General features: G+C 53.4%; 7 protein-coding genes across 7 annotated transcripts; 5 read left to right on the top strand and 2 right to left on the bottom strand.

Moving 5' to 3' along the window:
- Nucleotides 1–436: 436 nt before the first annotated feature.
- On the top strand, nt 437–1,936 carry G647_08282 (uncharacterized protein; the record flags this gene model as incomplete). The annotated part of the gene is made up of 2 exons (XM_008732594.1): nt 437–1,001; nt 1,050–1,936. 2 exons carry the CDS (start codon nt 437–439, stop codon nt 1,934–1,936), a joined length of 1,452 nt encoding a protein of 483 aa, XP_008730816.1.
- Nucleotides 1,937–2,358: 422 nt separating this feature from the next.
- G647_08281 (uncharacterized protein) lies at nt 2,359–2,861 on the bottom strand (the record flags this gene model as incomplete). Its single annotated transcript, XM_008732593.1, has 2 exons — nt 2,359–2,604; nt 2,667–2,861. 2 exons carry the CDS (start codon nt 2,859–2,861, stop codon nt 2,359–2,361), a joined length of 441 nt encoding a protein of 146 aa, XP_008730815.1.
- A 907-nt stretch (nt 2,862–3,768) lies between these two features.
- G647_08280 (uncharacterized protein) lies at nt 3,769–5,710 on the top strand (the record flags this gene model as incomplete). Its single annotated transcript, XM_008732592.1, has 3 exons — nt 3,769–3,895; nt 3,945–4,015; nt 4,079–5,710. 3 exons carry the CDS (start codon nt 3,769–3,771, stop codon nt 5,708–5,710), a joined length of 1,830 nt encoding a protein of 609 aa, XP_008730814.1.
- Nucleotides 5,711–6,821: 1,111 nt separating this feature from the next.
- Nucleotides 6,822–7,694, top strand: G647_08279 (uncharacterized protein; the record flags this gene model as incomplete). The annotated part of the gene is made up of 2 exons (XM_008732591.1): nt 6,822–7,271; nt 7,329–7,694. 2 exons carry the CDS (start codon nt 6,822–6,824, stop codon nt 7,692–7,694), a joined length of 816 nt encoding a protein of 271 aa, XP_008730813.1.
- Nucleotides 7,695–9,656: 1,962 nt separating this feature from the next.
- Nucleotides 9,657–11,183, top strand: G647_08278 (uncharacterized protein; the record flags this gene model as incomplete). Its single annotated transcript, XM_008732590.1, has 1 exon — nt 9,657–11,183. The coding sequence occupies one exon, from the start codon at nt 9,657–9,659 to the stop codon at nt 11,181–11,183; it is 1,527 nt and encodes a 508-aa protein (XP_008730812.1).
- Nucleotides 11,184–11,841: 658 nt separating this feature from the next.
- G647_08277 (uncharacterized protein) lies at nt 11,842–13,635 on the bottom strand (the record flags this gene model as incomplete). Its single annotated transcript, XM_008732589.1, has 4 exons — nt 11,842–12,823; nt 12,875–12,908; nt 12,970–13,487; nt 13,589–13,635. 4 exons carry the CDS (start codon nt 13,633–13,635, stop codon nt 11,842–11,844), a joined length of 1,581 nt encoding a protein of 526 aa, XP_008730811.1.
- A 592-nt stretch (nt 13,636–14,227) lies between these two features.
- G647_08276 (uncharacterized protein) lies at nt 14,228–15,453 on the top strand (the record flags this gene model as incomplete). The annotated part of the gene is made up of 3 exons (XM_008732588.1): nt 14,228–14,378; nt 14,460–14,906; nt 14,981–15,453. 3 exons carry the CDS (start codon nt 14,228–14,230, stop codon nt 15,451–15,453), a joined length of 1,071 nt encoding a protein of 356 aa, XP_008730810.1.
- Between the last annotated feature and the right edge of the window lie 99 nt (nt 15,454–15,552).

Genomic DNA, 15,552 nt, shown 5'->3' with positions numbered 1-15,552 from the left:
GTCCTTAAGGTAGCTGACGTATTGGCGCCTAAGCCGCTTCTTAAACCCAAAGGGCAGCCCTATGACGCAAGTCCCGGCGGTGCCCAGGGCGAAGTCAAACCGCTTTGCGCAGGCAGACTGCGCTCCAACATGATTCTTAGTGATCAATTTGAGGTGCTGTCGAAACACTGCGACACTCTCCACCACTTGCCACATTCAAGTTCCCTCAAGTAAAGGAATTATCAATTGCAGTTCTTTCCAGAATCAGCAGCACAGGACTCTGTCGACAAGCTGCGCTTAGTAGGAACCGCCAGGCCAAAGTTGACCAGCACGTGTCAAGTGAGGCATCCCCTCTCTTTCCCAAACTGCAATCTCCATCTCCTTTGGCCAGCGCGCACCCCTGATAAAACGGCAAAATCTTCAGCCTGCGGCTCATTCATCTCGCGAGCGCGCAGCGATGCCTAGGCAAAAGGGTGTCAAGTTCCAGCATCGCAACAGCAATGGTAATGGCAATGGTAATGGCAATGGCAATGGGAACGGAAGCCATCACCGTCGATCAAGCTCCTCCACCATGAGCGATACTGCGTCCGAACCACCGAGCCCTTCCAGAGAGCACCACGACAACAACGTGAACGGCAATGTGGTGAAAAGCGAGAAGCCGGCAGAAGTGTCAGAATATGAGAAGAAGAAGCAAACCTTCATCACACGAATGATATGGACACTGGTCATGATCGGCGGTTTCTTTGGCTCCATGTTCGCCGGCCACATCTACGTCCTTATGATCATAACCGCTGTCCAGATCATCTCATTCAAAGAGGTCATCGCGATTGCTCAGGTGCCTACGAAGCAGAAGAACCTACCCTTGACGACCTCTCTGAACTGGTATTTTCTGGCCATCACGATGTACTTCCTCTACGGAGAAAGCGTGATCTACTACTTCAAGCATATTCTTTTGGTCGATAAGGTCTTGCTGCCCTTTGCGACCCATCACCGCTTCATTAGCTTCATGATGTACATCTTCGGTATGCATGCCCCTGTGTTCGTCTAGTCCAGCGCTGACAAACTAACAGGGTTCATCTCCTTCGTTGCCTCTTTGAGGAAAGGGTATTACCGATTCCAGTTCGCTCAGTTCGCTTGGACTCATATGGCCCTCTACTTGATTGTCGTGCAAGCGCACTTCATGATGAATAACGTGTTTGAGGGCATGATCTGGTTCTTCCTCCCCGCGTCTCTGGTCATCACCAACGACATCTTCGCATACATCTGCGGCATCACGTTTGGACGCACTCAGCTCATTAGTCTTTCGCCCAAGAAGACCGTCGAGGGATTTGTGGGAGCCTGGATTTGCACAATCTTCTTCGGATTCGCGCTTACCAACGTCTTGATGCGCTACAGTTACTTCATCTGCCCCGTCAACGATCTCGGTGCCAACGTTTTCACTGGTCTGCAATGCGACCCGAACCCGGTTTTCAAGCCCTACCCATATAATATCAAGGGCTTGACTGGTCTTGACTACACCTTTTTCATCTCGCCTATGCAGGGTCATATTCTCGTGTTCGCATCGTTCGCCTCGCTCATTGCACCGTTTGGGGGTTTCTTCGCATCTGGCCTGAAACGGACATTCAAGATCAAGGACTTCGGCGACAGCATCCCTGGACATGGCGGTATGACAGATCGTATGGATTGCCAATTCATCATGGGTCTCTTCGCCTACATGTATTATCAGAGCTTTATCGCCGTCTATAAGACGTCCGTGGGTGGTGTCCTTGAGACGGCTATCATGGGTTTGTCTCCAGAGGAGCAAATCGAGTTGTTGAAGAGACTGGGCTGGTACTTACAGGGTCAAGGTATTGTGTCAAATAAGGTAAGCCCTCCCTTTACCAGGCACATTGCAACGGGCGCTAACACGCACCACCAGGTTGAGCAATGTCTATCTGGTGTGCTCGGGAAAAAATAACGATGAGACGACCTGCATATAATCTTTCTTCGATTCTTCATATTGTGCGGCCTAAAGTACGGCGCCGCTACCAAAGCGTTGTTGTGGACTAGCATAGCGGTGGAGTCCGGGTGACGGGAAAAGACGATGCGTCGAACATCAGGCGCTTCCTCCGATCTCGCCGTCTTTTGTGGAAGAGCAAGCGCTGGGCGCTTGCTGTGCCATGGTCGCGCTGATTATTTGGCTGTATGCTTGGGCACGGAGGGTACAAAATTCGTCCGCGTTCGCAGGCCCAGAAACCCATGGTCTGATATGTCAAAAGCTTCGGGGCCTCACTCGCAATGTGATGACGTGTATGAGCTTCTTTGGCGCTGCCAGGTCGCCGCAATCGAAAACATGCCATGATTAAAAGGCACTGTAGCCCTTTTCCATTGCTTATTTCTTCAGCTCTGACCTCTTCCACCACCGCCGCCGCCCCCTCTGCCCCTCCCGTGCCCTCTTCCACCACCCCGTCCTTGCCCGCCACCTCCACGGCCACCGCGGTCGCCCCCTCTGCCACCGGCACTGTGGCCTGCTTGTCCGCCTCCACGGCTCCCTCGCTGACCGCCATCTTGGCGATGCTGTTGTTGATGTTGCTGTTGTTCTCGTGCAATGTCGATGATCTCTTCCGGAACACGGAGATACTTGATCTACATAATGCAATTAGCCTCAGTGTATCAGAAAGAGAAACAAAAAAACCATGAATACGCACATTATTCCCCCTCACGTAACATTCGGGCAACCTCCAGAATTTGTCGCCCTCAGGACTCGTCTGCACGACTTCCTTCAGCGTCAAATTCATCCATGTGTCGCAGTTGACGAGGTGACCGTTGAGAGTTTCGCCGTTTTTCAGCTCCACGAGCATAGGGTGGCCTTGTGCCGCTGTTAAGAGCCCGAGGGGGAGCATGGCGAGGTGTGAGCTTTGCTTGGCGCCCTCCGTGTCGCGGTCTGCGGATACCTTGCTAAGACGTTTCACGGAGTGATGGAGTGGTGTTGGAGGGTGCTTCGGTGCTTGGTGCTTGTCGTATAGTAAACCCTGTGTTGCTAGTTCTCATCCGGCCGGTTGTGTTCAGTAAAGGGTGTTGACATCCTGAGGAAAGGCTTGGCAGTGAAGTTACATGCACGTCCTACGGTGAAGGACACAAGCATGACGAGCGCCATTTGCTCACGTGTCTGTCTATCAACTGGCTTGTTGGCTTTTGCTCAAACTTGATCCCTCAACTCGCTCCTGGCTTTCACCCAGATATCCCATGCCGACTGCAGACCTGAATCGCTGCCTGTGGCTCAGTAAACAACATCTCAAAGCTTGATCATGGCGCCGCAGTGTCAATAACGTTATCCTCACGTGACCGGGTAATTGGAGCTCCCAATGCCACTGAGACTCGGTGCCGGATGGCAGCCACCGGCCGAGATGCTCGGGCTGTGCAACGCTTGTCACTCCGAAAAACCACGCACCAAACCCCAACAGGCAGTGGCTGCCAGGCGCCACCAGGCGTTCCGCCATTGTGTTTCTCCTTCTTGTGCCTCTCTCTCCGCTCCTCAGGCACCAGCCAAAAAGCCGTGTCGGGCCAAACATCACCAACCTAATCAGTCTTCCTTCTCTGACTTCTCCCCCACAACACAACCAGCTCCTTTGAGGCTTCTGGGATATGGAGTCGTGAGAGGTGTGAAATTTGTGAAGTGTTCACTTCCACTTGGAGGTGGCAGTTCAGTTTGCATTCACAATCAGCTGTACAATTGACCATTAAGTGGCCTCCGCCTGTCCTAGTCCCACTTGCTTGGGTGGTTCATCCTTCGGTTCGGCGAGATTCAAAATGTGCTCGTTATTGATTCAGGCTGCCACTTTGTTCCTGACGCTTGCAACGGCCTCTCTTCTCTGCGCTGCTTCTCCTGCCCCTTCCCCATCCCCAAAGGACATCACGACCGTTGCTGGTACAACAGGTAACTGACCTCTTGATCGTCACTTTCGCTGGTGGCTTACTCGAAGAAGGTCCTGATCACTTATCAATCTATTTCAATGCACCCTGTCCGGGGTGTTTTGAGGGCCCAGACGATGGATTGGTGCGTCATACTAAGAGGACAATCTTGTTCGTCTGCGACCCTTATTGACGCCTGGCTGTGTAGGAACTCACCCTAGACATCGACTCCGCCGAAGAGGAGTGTGGTACTACAGCTCCCCGACTGAATGGCCTCCCTCTCGTCGCCTCGAACTACGGCAACGGTGTTGCCAGTGGGCAGATCTTCTTACAGTCGACGTCTACCCGTGACTCCAGCGTCAGGAATGTCCACGCCTCGTGGGAATCAACATGCCTCAAAGGCGAAGCTTCGATGGTATCCGTCCGGCTCGAGGGAGTTGTCGGTCAAGATCCTCTCAATGACACGTCGGGCTTTACCACCTCCTTCAAACAGAAAGGCCAACCTCAAGTGCTCCGCCTCCAAGACAAACCTGTGAATCGGCTCTCCCAAGATTTGTGCGAGGATTGGCTCGCTTCGTCTGGTCACGTACCTTCAATCACGCCTATCCTGTCCGAGCCTCATTCCCCTGTTGACATACTGCTGCAGGCTGAATATGCGCAGCTTGCACAGTTACAGGCCGACATGGAGCTGCTCCATGAACAGGTACACTCAACGCTCAGGAACATCATGTCGCTATTGAAGCAGAAGTTCACCGCGTGCTCGAGCATGCAATGCGTATGGAAAACCGCAGTGGGCGAAGTGTCACCTATCGCAAACCTCCTGGTCGCTCACTTCAAACATCACAACAAGCTAGTTAGCGGATGCAGGGAGGGCGACGCTCAGTCACCTTGCTCCACTGTTATCCAAGACAAGACATCGGAGGAGCCACTCATGATCGAAAGTGAAAGTGTACATGATGTTCTTGATGGAGCCCATATCACGCCTGCTGCGTCCACACCTACCACACAGCCTTCCGCTTCTCCGCAACCTACTACTCGGGCTGTTGCTTCTGCCTCACCTACATATGTCCAAGCGTTTTCCGCCTCCTCATTCGCCACTCTTGCCAGTGCCACACCCTCTGCAACCAACCATCACGGCCTTCCCCACACACGTCCTCACGACGGACAAATTGCACTACAACGCAAGCTTGGCCTTGCGATCATATCCCTTGTTCTGCTGGTCATAGTGTCAGGTGTTGTTATCCGGGCGATCATAAAATTTCGAGATCCACGGCGACGAGCTGAACGTGCTGCTCGTTGGGAGGAGTGCCGCACAAAGAGGCTCTACCGCAAAGCTGCATGCAAGCACAAGTGGAAGACATTTTGGAAAAATCTGTGTACTCGCAAAGCAGGCCCAGAGGAGTATGAAGAAAAGAGAGCGACACTTCTTGAGCACGACGGCTCGCCCGAGGACGATGACGGCGGCCTACAAAAAGAAGTTCGCACGATGCAGAACGCCACTGATTTTGTGAGAGATCTCGTGCAAGCTGAAGAGGGTCGAGCAAGGCACGTTCGATCAAGTAACTATTCTCCGGACGGTTTCGAGCCGGCCGTGCTTGGTGGAGACGTGGGGAGCAGCCGGTCTTCTGACATTGCCCCATCCTATAAAACAGACGTGACTCCGCCTCCCCGATATGAAGAAGAATTGGAAGGCGAGATGATTGTCGTTGACGGATTCCGGTACAGATATACCCCCAGCAATACGGATGACACGCCGGAAAGCAGCATTGTCGACTGCAGTCCGAGACTAAGTCTCGAGACCGGCAGGTCAACCATTCTCACCAAGGACACGCGAGATTGACGGGCATTCAATCTTTGTGCGTTCTACACACTTATACCCAGACGACATGCCGGACCGCGCATTTAGGTGCTGGATCAGAGTCCGGAAGGTCTCATTTGTTCGAAAGGGATTTATAACGACTGTACATTATGACTATGCGGGTCGGCGCTGTTGGATGATTTCATAAAGGGGACGTTGTTTTCTGAGTGCCTCAAGGAAAATACTGCTGAAATAATACCGCGGGCAAGTACGGAGTAATTGAGACGGAAGAGATCTTGTCATGTTGGAAGTCAAACCCCCAAGCTTCTGACACACTGAGCCCTTGTCGGCTCAGGGGATGGATACCTGCTGCTTGTTCGCCTCATGTTACAGGACACTTCCACAAGTGCCATGAGACTTTTAGGCCACCACCTACACAAGACCTGTACCCTGAGTTCAGTGCTCTGAAAACGACCAAGCATGCACCTCCCTTTCAGCTGACACATTCCCGCCCATGCACAACCCCGTATTCTAACACAATTCTCCGAGCCCCGTTCAACGATCGACGCCGGTTAGATACCCTTTTTGTCCATGCCAATGTTGGCGACCAACCATCGAGCGAGTTGCGCTCGAAATAGTCAGCGTGAGGCCTCTTCAGGCGTACCATATCCGAGCCTATAGGCGAGTTCGGTATACGAACAGTCCTCGACACCTCGGCCGCCGGGTATATCGAGTGGTGGCTACCCAGTACATGGTTTGGGCCCTTCATCGCATTACCGGATCGCGGCCGTGGCATACGTACAGTAGGTCATTGTCGATTATCAAATTATCGACCCATAACCGCGAGTTATCCACGTCGGGTTTCTGAGCTACCCTAGTATGCTCTCTAACATTGCCCACATATTAGAAATCAGAGAGGTAGTGAATTGTTGTGGCCCCGGGTCTGGTCTTCGGTTTACACCACTGCGCAATTGACATAAACAGACGGAGACAGCTCGAAAGACGTGGAGGGAGAAGGGCAACCGACTTGGATTTAGGAAGAGGACGACGGTGACGACGACAACAACACCACCACCACCACCACAACACCACCACCACCACAACACCACCACCACAACATCATCATCTTCCGTTCCACACAGAGCACGACATCATGCCTCCAGCCATCCTCATCATCCCCGGCTCCTTCTCCACCGCGCAAATGTACTACCCCCTCCAAGACGCCATCACGGCCCTCTCACCCGCACAAGAAACCTACGTGGCCAACCTGCCCAGCGCGATCCGCAACCCGCCCGAACAGCCCGCCACCTTGCAGGACGACGCGACTTTCTTCCGCGGCCTGATCGAGAAGCTACTCGTAGCCAACCACCACCAGACGGAATCGGATGAATCCTCCAAGGACATCATCCTCGTCGCGCATTCGTACGGCGGCGTCGTCGCCACAGAGGCCCTCCGCGGCGTGTCGAAGCAGGAACGCCTCAAGAGTGGTAAAAGCGGCGGCGTCATCCGCGTCGTGTACCTCGCCGCGCATGTCCCAAGGGAGGGATCTAGTCTGGAGGATACGGTCGGGCCGCCCCCTGAGGGGATGGTGGCGGTGGGGGAGGTGCGTACAGTTTTACTTACTTCTGTTCTACTTACTCACTTCGTTCGTGGTTTGTAGGACAACTTCCTCCGCTTCCTCGACATCGAGACCATCGCCAAAGCGACGTTCCCTGACTATCCGCTCGATTTGGCGTTGAGTCAGGTGCGCGCCATGGGCAGACACTCCAACGCCAGCTTTACGAGTAAAGTGACGTATGAAGGGTGGAGGGACGTCGCCGTGTCGTGGATCCTGTGTGAGCGCGATCTCATCATCCCGCCGGCCGTGCAGAGGGGGTATATTGACCGGATCGGCCAGGAGAGCGGGAGGGAGGTTGATCTTCATGTTCTGGACGCGGGGCATTGTCCGAATGTCACGGCGCCGGAGGCTTTGGCGGAGGTCCTTGTTAAGATTGTACAGGCGGAGGTGGCAGATCAGATGAGATGAGATCTGGTGAGATGAGATGAGGTATTTCGAAAACGAGAGAACAGGATGGCAAGTTCTCCTTGGGGTGTAGGTAGGTGATGGTTTCAGACCTGAATGTGTGATGTGGAATGTGGTAGTAGTTGTCTCACGCTATAGGTCTAGGGCTTTCGAGGTTGAATGCCCATGTCGTTGGCAGAGGAATGGTGATGGAGAGTACCGCCCTCATATATGAATCCGCTTCAATCACAAACAGAGGACCGTCTCACATGATATTCTGTTTCAATCGCAAGATTCCTAGTAAAGAAGGGTTGGCGTTCCATGACTTTCTCATGGTCAGCTGTGCGAGATTGTTTGTGGACCGTGAAGCCTTCTGACTCAAGGTGGACAATGTCAACTAAGGCTGCCCAGCGAACATCACGGCTTGGAACGATACTACCCTGATCTTGTTGCTTTCATTTCTGCACTGAACAGCTTGTACAAAATGCTCCGAGGTCTGTCAAGGGGAGAAAAGGACACAACTGGCAGACGTAGGGTCGTCGGAGATTATCTCTCAAAAGGCATGGCGGGATTGAGATGGCTTTTCTCCATTGCAACAATCAACACGTGTCTGGGGAAATATCTGGGGAAAGCGGTGATACCCAGCAGGCAGATCTGGCATGACCCCGTCGTCTGCATGCTGTTCTGGCTGAGCAGTGGGACGTATATGCGGCTGTAGTGGATAATCGAGATGTGTTGCAGATTCCCTCTCATTGTGAAAGGGCTGGTTGATAGAATGCTTTTAGCAGGGAACCAAATGACCAGCCTAGTTAGTGTGCTCAGAGAGACCCGCGCTCAGCACAGATGCATGCCTACCATCTGTGTTGTCGAAGTGATCTACTACCTGAAGAGGGGGCAAGCTGAAGCGATATCAATACCTGGTAGGCGGACCTCTGTCGACAGAGCACCTCGGAATCTTGCAATACCGGGTGTTTCCAGTCCAAATGCATCCGTGCTAGAAGGCGGAATCACTGCTCCATTCAACGACAAAGACTTTCTCCTTCCCCTGGCATAGCTGACCGATCACTGGCTCTGGATGCTCATGCAGTTGGAGCACGGCATGCCGCTGGACGAGCCATCACACTTGACCTTACGGGCTCTGCAGGGATGAGAGGCTTTCAGTGTCCTTCTCAGCGTTTTCAGCCACCGGGTTCACGAGCCCAGCATAACATAGGTAGATAGAAAGGACGACACTTGCATTATCTTTGTTTGTCATACGTGAAGTGAGTGGTTCGCTGGATCCTGGTGAAAAGAAAGTGAGGCGACAATCTGATGTCCTGTTGGCAGGTGCCATGACAATTAACGAGGTTGATGGAGGGCAAAAGCATGATCTACGCCAATAACCGCAGAGACATCTTGTCGCTTTATAGTAGTTCAAGTTTGACGCAGCATTCGAAGAGCTATTGAAGCAGATTGGAGTCGGACGTAATGAAGCGCGTCGTGAGTGTCAAATGAACGCGGCTACAACGCCAAGCTTTTCTCAATGTTCTGGTTTCACTCAAGCGAACAGGCCATGCCCAGTACTGTGTGCAAAGGTTCATTAACATCTGACTCAGCTATGTGTAGCTGATGCTCAGAACTTCCGTCCGTCATGGGCTGAAGCAAAGCTGTCGCCTTGCGGCCTTTTGTGGCCAGCAACTTCTTCTCCCGACGACTCTCCCTCCCCGTCCGCGATCGATCAATGGTGCAAGGGAAAAGCCATCATCGTCAGGAGTAGCCCAGAAAGCCAAGGAAGAAGACTCCGCCGACCTGAGACTCTCAACAGATACTGGGTTTCAGGGTTTCCCATATTTGACGGGGATCAGACGGTCGCAGGAGAAGCGGGACCACGACCATCAGGGCACCCAGTCTGCGCCAGGACCACAATCTTCCCCGGACAATACACGAGGGGTGGAAGGAAAGGCGGGAACCACACAAGACAATCAGAGAGGTGCAGCTGGGGAATCGATGACCGGGACCACCCTCGCCGCGAGTTTCAGCAAGAAGGGTTTGGAGTCTCAGCATACCGATGTATCTGCGGAAGCACCATCTATGGGGGCCGCCTCCCAAGCATCGGCGCAAATATCCCAGGAAGGGCGTTATCCGACAAAGGGGGGATTCACACACAGGCAGCTCAGGCGTCGAATGCAAAAACCCAAGCGCTTCCGCGCTCTTCTTCAAGAGGTGCGTCGTTCGGGCGAGGAGCACCCTAGAGGACTCCTAGACCTCCACACCGGCAAGCCAGAGAAGATATTGTCCAGGAAAGCGCTAAGCACCGAAGTCCTCGAGGCGGAGTTGCGCTGGGTGGCGAGAAACACGCCAGCACCCCGAGCTGTGCGCAATATTCTGAGGATCTTGCTCGAAGAGCGGAACATTAAGCCGACGCCTGGTCACTATGAGGCACTGATTCTGGGTCAGTGTCATCCGGAATTTGGGTCAATCGAGAACGTGAAGACGATCCTCCAAGAGATGGAACGAGAAGGCTTGCCTCTCGAAGCGCCCATCCTCCTTGCGGCATTGACGGTCCTATCCATCCATCCCGACACGCATCTCCGCAACAATATCCTTGACCGTCTCACGCAGCAACAATTCGCCCTGCCAAACAGACACGCCCATCTGAACATCCTCGCTCTCATCCGCGAAGAACAATTAGAAATGGCAACGGTCGAGCTCGAGAAGTTGTCGCAAAAGAACCAAGGGTCCCCGATCCCTAGCTGGTTATGGACAATCTACATCCACGCAATTTGCGATCTACGACAGGACTTTGACGCACTCATCCAACTGCTCTACAGACTTTCTGACTCCGGATTCCTCTTTCCTCGCCCCACGCTCCTTCACTTACTGCTGAAAGCCAGCCAGGCCGGAGATATTCACGTCACGAAATTTGTGTGGCACGGATATGTCGAATCCATGCATATCATTCCCAACGAGGAGCTCTGCATGTCCGTCCTGCGCGTCGCAGCCAAGGAGAACGACCTCAAGCTGGCAGAATCTGTTGCCGTAGTGTTGGAGAGCGTGGCCGGGAACGACATGACAGACCCGCCTGCCCTGGAATACCATGGATGGGAGCCCGCGCGAGAGTCACCCAATCTGCTGGGCGTGGGAGACATTCAAGTCAATGCGCGCTCAGAGTCGGAGGATTCGAGCAACACTTCAAACGACACGGACGCCGTCCCTCCACCAAGACCGACATCAGAGACTGACTCTGCGACCGCTGATTCCGAGCTGTCCACTGTATTCTCAACGCCCCCTCTTCTGCCCAACCCGGCCTTGCCACCACCTCCACCGCGCCCTCTGCCACGCGAAGCACTCGCCCTGCTCTCTTCGCTAGGACTCACCGACTTTAGCGCGGGAGCTGGGTGTACAGGACGCAGGAGGAGAAAGCCAGCGAGAGGCATCTTGTACCCTCTGTTTAGAGAGGAGATGGGACTGGCAGGCGCGAGGTTTGACCCCCGACTTGCGCTGCTAAGGGGGTGGGATTGGCGGAAGAAATGAAACATGTAACGCCCGTAGGTGGTACAAGGAGGACGACGTTCGCCCGTCAATGCAAGCACTGCGTGCGTGTTTTTGTGTTTAGTTGCGGTTGTGCATGTGCACGGAATACATACGCCGGACTACATAACTAATGCCCACTCTAGACAGTCGTCAGGTCTAGGCTGCTAAAAGCCGAGTTGTCCATTATCGGTTACTTACCACAGACTCAACGAACGGCGTCGATACGAAACCGCCGGAAAAGCGAGGGCACTCCACAGCTAGCACTATTTTTGCATTGCGAGTCACCTAAATGTAGGGACCCTTAGGGTGATTTTGATTGACGAAGATCGTAGGCAATGGGGGCAACTTGTGCTCACTCCGCTCCCATACCACGCATGATATACTGCAAGATGAATACTGTGGTTCGAACTCTTCTCTCCACATGGACAAGCACGCTGAAGTGGATTGAAATAAATAGTTAGGTCGAGCTATCGACGAATGTAGAAATGCTGGCAAGCCTTGGTCTCAAGAGACCTGTCCGTCCACCTCGTTTCCTGACGCACATACGCCGGGCTCAGGCCATGTACCGACGCATCATCGGGAGAATCTGGCAGAGTCTGGACCGTCCCAAACCCCATCGCTAATGATACAAGCATCGAGAGAAGAATAATGGCGCTTCTTAACCTGCATGCTCGACAATCTCACTGACAAGAGTGCCGTTCTTGATCACGCTGCGTATCTGCTCCGGGAAGGGCAGTTCTTTGCTGTCATCTTCAGAGTCGTCCTTGGGCGGCAACACAACGTTGATGGCGCTGCACTTGCTGGTGAAGATTTCCGTGCTTAAGCTATCATTGGAAAGGTAGATCTGAGCGCCGTCGACTTGATCGAGCAGGATTGTAGGCACGACGCCATCAACCTGAACCTGAATCTTAGGTGCCTTGATGATGTCCAGGCTGGACACGAGTGATCCGACCAGTATCGACAAGCCGGTGCAATTGTCGATCGAGATAGCGTTGGCCTTTCCGCTGACCTTCAGGACGCATTTGTTGCATTTGGAGATCAAGATGCTGTGGTTAAGCTCGGCAGGAATCTCGATAAGCTCGTTCTGAGTGTTTTCAAAGTTCTCGACGATCCATTTGTTACCATCAAGCTCCTTCCGACCTGGCTTCTTAGCCCTCAGGCTTTCAGGTTTCTTGCTGGGGACGGGAGATTTCCCACGCGCCGAGACAGATGTCTGGGATTCGGAACGTTGCGGTACAGCGGAGCCGGCTCTGAGAGACGGGTTCTTGTGCGTCATTTGCGACTTGTCGACCTTTTTCAGTCCCGCCGTAATAGCAGATCCTTTATTGATCTGTTCGAAGACCGCATCAATACCTCCACCTTGCGAAGTGTCGCCGGCTGGTGGCAATGGAGGAGCCGGAGGACCATCGTCGTCGAACTTGGGCAAAGGCGGCGGCGGCGGAGGAGGAGGGGGACCACCGGCGGTCGTTGCTGCTTTGGGGGTAGCCGCACCCGACTGGATTTGCTTCAGCGCCTCGAGAGCGTCGATGCCATCTTTCGAGTTCCAGGTCAGGCCCGTGGGGAAGTACTCTTTTACGTAGGCGGCCAGAGAGCGGAAGACTTTGTAGTACGCCTGGATGTACTCAACGTGTGACTTATCCCTGTCGTTCTTGTCAGCGAGCGGCGCGGCGCGGACAACATGATGCACCTACTTGTCCTTGTACTCTTTCAGTATCTTGTTCCCGTCTGCAAGGTCCCAAAGTCAGTCCGGTGAGTCAACGACATCCCCTAGCCCTTTGCGACTCACAGTACTGAGCACCTCCAAGGGTATCTGTGACAAAATCACTCGGCCTCTTCTCAACGATCCAGCCCAGCGCCACGATACCTTCTGATACGGCGCTTAGATGGGTGAACAGAGGAGACGGTCGATTGGCTTCTCGGATTTCGTCGACGTTTGAGGTGTGCCGGTGAAGCTCTGTCATCAACTCAGGAGGCTGAGGATCAGGCTTCTTCGCCTTTGCCGCGACGAGCAGGTACGTCCGCTCAGCTTCGAATGCCTCCTTGACGGCCTTTGCCTGCTCTTCGACCAGACCACCAATCTTCTCTGCAGCTTTCACAAAGGCCACGACATCCTCCTGGATTATCTGGTCAAAAGCCTCCACGGACCTGGGCAGGGGCTCTGGCGGCGGCGGTGGCGCTTGCTCAGGGGTTCCAGCCGGGGCTGACGAAGGCAACAAAGCAGTGGTGACTCCGTTGGTGACAGCCGCCCCAGGTCCATCTATGGCAGTGGCAATATCCTCCAGTCGTGAAGTTGCGGCTTCCAATCTGTCCAGGCCGCGCAGTTAGCAGAAGTTTCCATTGGGAGCGTTAACAGGTGTCAGATGAAGCGTGGCCTGTCCGGCTGAGTGTGCGGTATATCTGCCTACCTTTTGATGAGCGTTGTCAAATTGTGCATACTCCCCTGCGCGGCCATGGTGACAAATGCAGTAGTCTATGTATCCAAAGAATGGGAGTCTGAGGATCTGACGAGGTGAACTGTCTCGGAGTTGCATTATAGACGTCCGGCTAAACCCTGGCAGTTTGCTGCAGTTACTACGGCGGATGGGAGAGCATATTGTGCTGTTGTCTTGTGCTGCTACTACGGTGGCGTGGGCGGGCAAAAGAGCACGCCATGCCGAAGCATTCATCTTTCGTCCATGCCGGTTTGCTGTCAACAGATGTACGCGGACAAAGACTACCAAAGACCGTGGTTGATGACCTATCTTTGTGTGAGCCTGTCGCTTCAAGCTAGATGGTAATATGGCGTGCCATCCCCGGATATGTGCGTCGCCAATCTTGCAGGACATAATCCGGAAGCTGCTCGTTACGTGCAAAGACCCGCCAGTTTAAACGTCATGGGCGAGCTCTTCCATCCCTAAAGCACAAAACCCTTTGAGCTCTTGAATGTGGACCACCAAAGAGCCTTGCGTCTTTTAGGCATATGTGCTATTAGAACGGAGAAACGGTCTGATGTTCCAGGTCCAGCACTACCGCGCTTGCCTCTAATTGACTCAGCCGACGATAAAATGGAAATGACTGACCAGATAACGGCATGGCAGACTGCTCAGGATGGCCTAGACAAGCTGACCAAAGCGAGTTTTCCAATGCCAAAACCAGGAAAGGATGAAGTGCTGGTTGAGATCCACGCGGTTTCTCTGAACTACCGGGATACTGAAGGTACGTCTGTTTTGTTTGATCGTGGCACCTTAGTTTACGTCCGTCGTCGTAGCTAACCTCGTCATCTGGACTATCTTTCAGTTGCTATGGGCCTATATACGCACCACAAGACGATTGGATCTGCAAAAGTCGTGCCTTGCTCAGACATGTGCGGCACTGTTGTTGCGATCGGAGATAGAAAGCCAGGGCTTTGGCATGTTGGGGACCGAGTCTTATCGATCTTCAATCAAACTCATCTTACAGGACAGATCAAAGAACGAGACATGGCATTCGGTCTTGGCCTTCCCCTTGACGGCGTGCTCCAGACATATCGTGTCTTCCCCGCCACTGGATTGGTAAAGGCCCCCGATTACCTCACCGACGAGGAAGCTTCCACTCTACCGATTGCAGGAATGACTGCTTGGATGTCCCTCAATGGTATGAAGCCTCTCGACAATGGACATGGCGATCGACAGACCGTCTTGTTGCAGGGTACCGGAGGTGTTTCTATTGCCGGACTTCAGATTGCTCATGCTGCAGGCGCCAAGAGTAAGTAACACGTTCACGTATCGTTTGCGATGGCGTCCAGTTTTGTCGAGCTTGCAACCTAATCACCGGTATAGCAATCATCACGTCGTCTTCTGATGACAAGCTCTCCCGTGCCAAGTCACTGGGTGCAACCGGTGCCATCAACTACCGGACGCATCCTGAATGGGAGGATATTGTTATGAGAGTCACTGAGCGCGACGGCGCCGATATCATCCTTGAGACCGGTGGTGCGCAGACACTGAGGAAGTCTTTCGATTGTATCGCGTTCGGGGGAACTATCGCTTGCATCGGGTACCTCAGCGGAAAGCAAGATGAGCCAACTGATCGCACGAATGTGAATGTCCTGGCTCTTCGTCGAAATGTCACGTTAAAAGGCATACTGAACGGTCCCAGAGACCGATTTGAAGAGATGTTGCGGTTCTACGAAACGAAGAAGATTACGCCTGTCGTGGACAAGGTGTTTGCGTTCGACGAGGCAAGAGAAGCTCTCCAGTATCTGTACGGAGGCAGGCATTTTGGTAAGGTTGTCATCCGCGTCAAGACTTGAAGCTCGTGAGACTGTACACAGCAATATACAGTAGAGCCGCTCGGCGCAGTTGCATCATATGCCTCCGCCTTTTCAGGTAGCAGGCTTGGCTTCGTTGAT

Source organism: Cladophialophora carrionii, assembly GCF_000365165.1.
Source record: "Cladophialophora carrionii CBS 160.54 unplaced genomic scaffold supercont1.7, whole genome shotgun sequence".
NCBI lineage: Eukaryota > Fungi > Ascomycota > Eurotiomycetes > Chaetothyriales > Herpotrichiellaceae > Cladophialophora > Cladophialophora carrionii.
The sequence above is the reverse complement of the archived record's forward strand: the minus strand, read 5'-3'. Positions and strand labels throughout refer to the sequence as shown.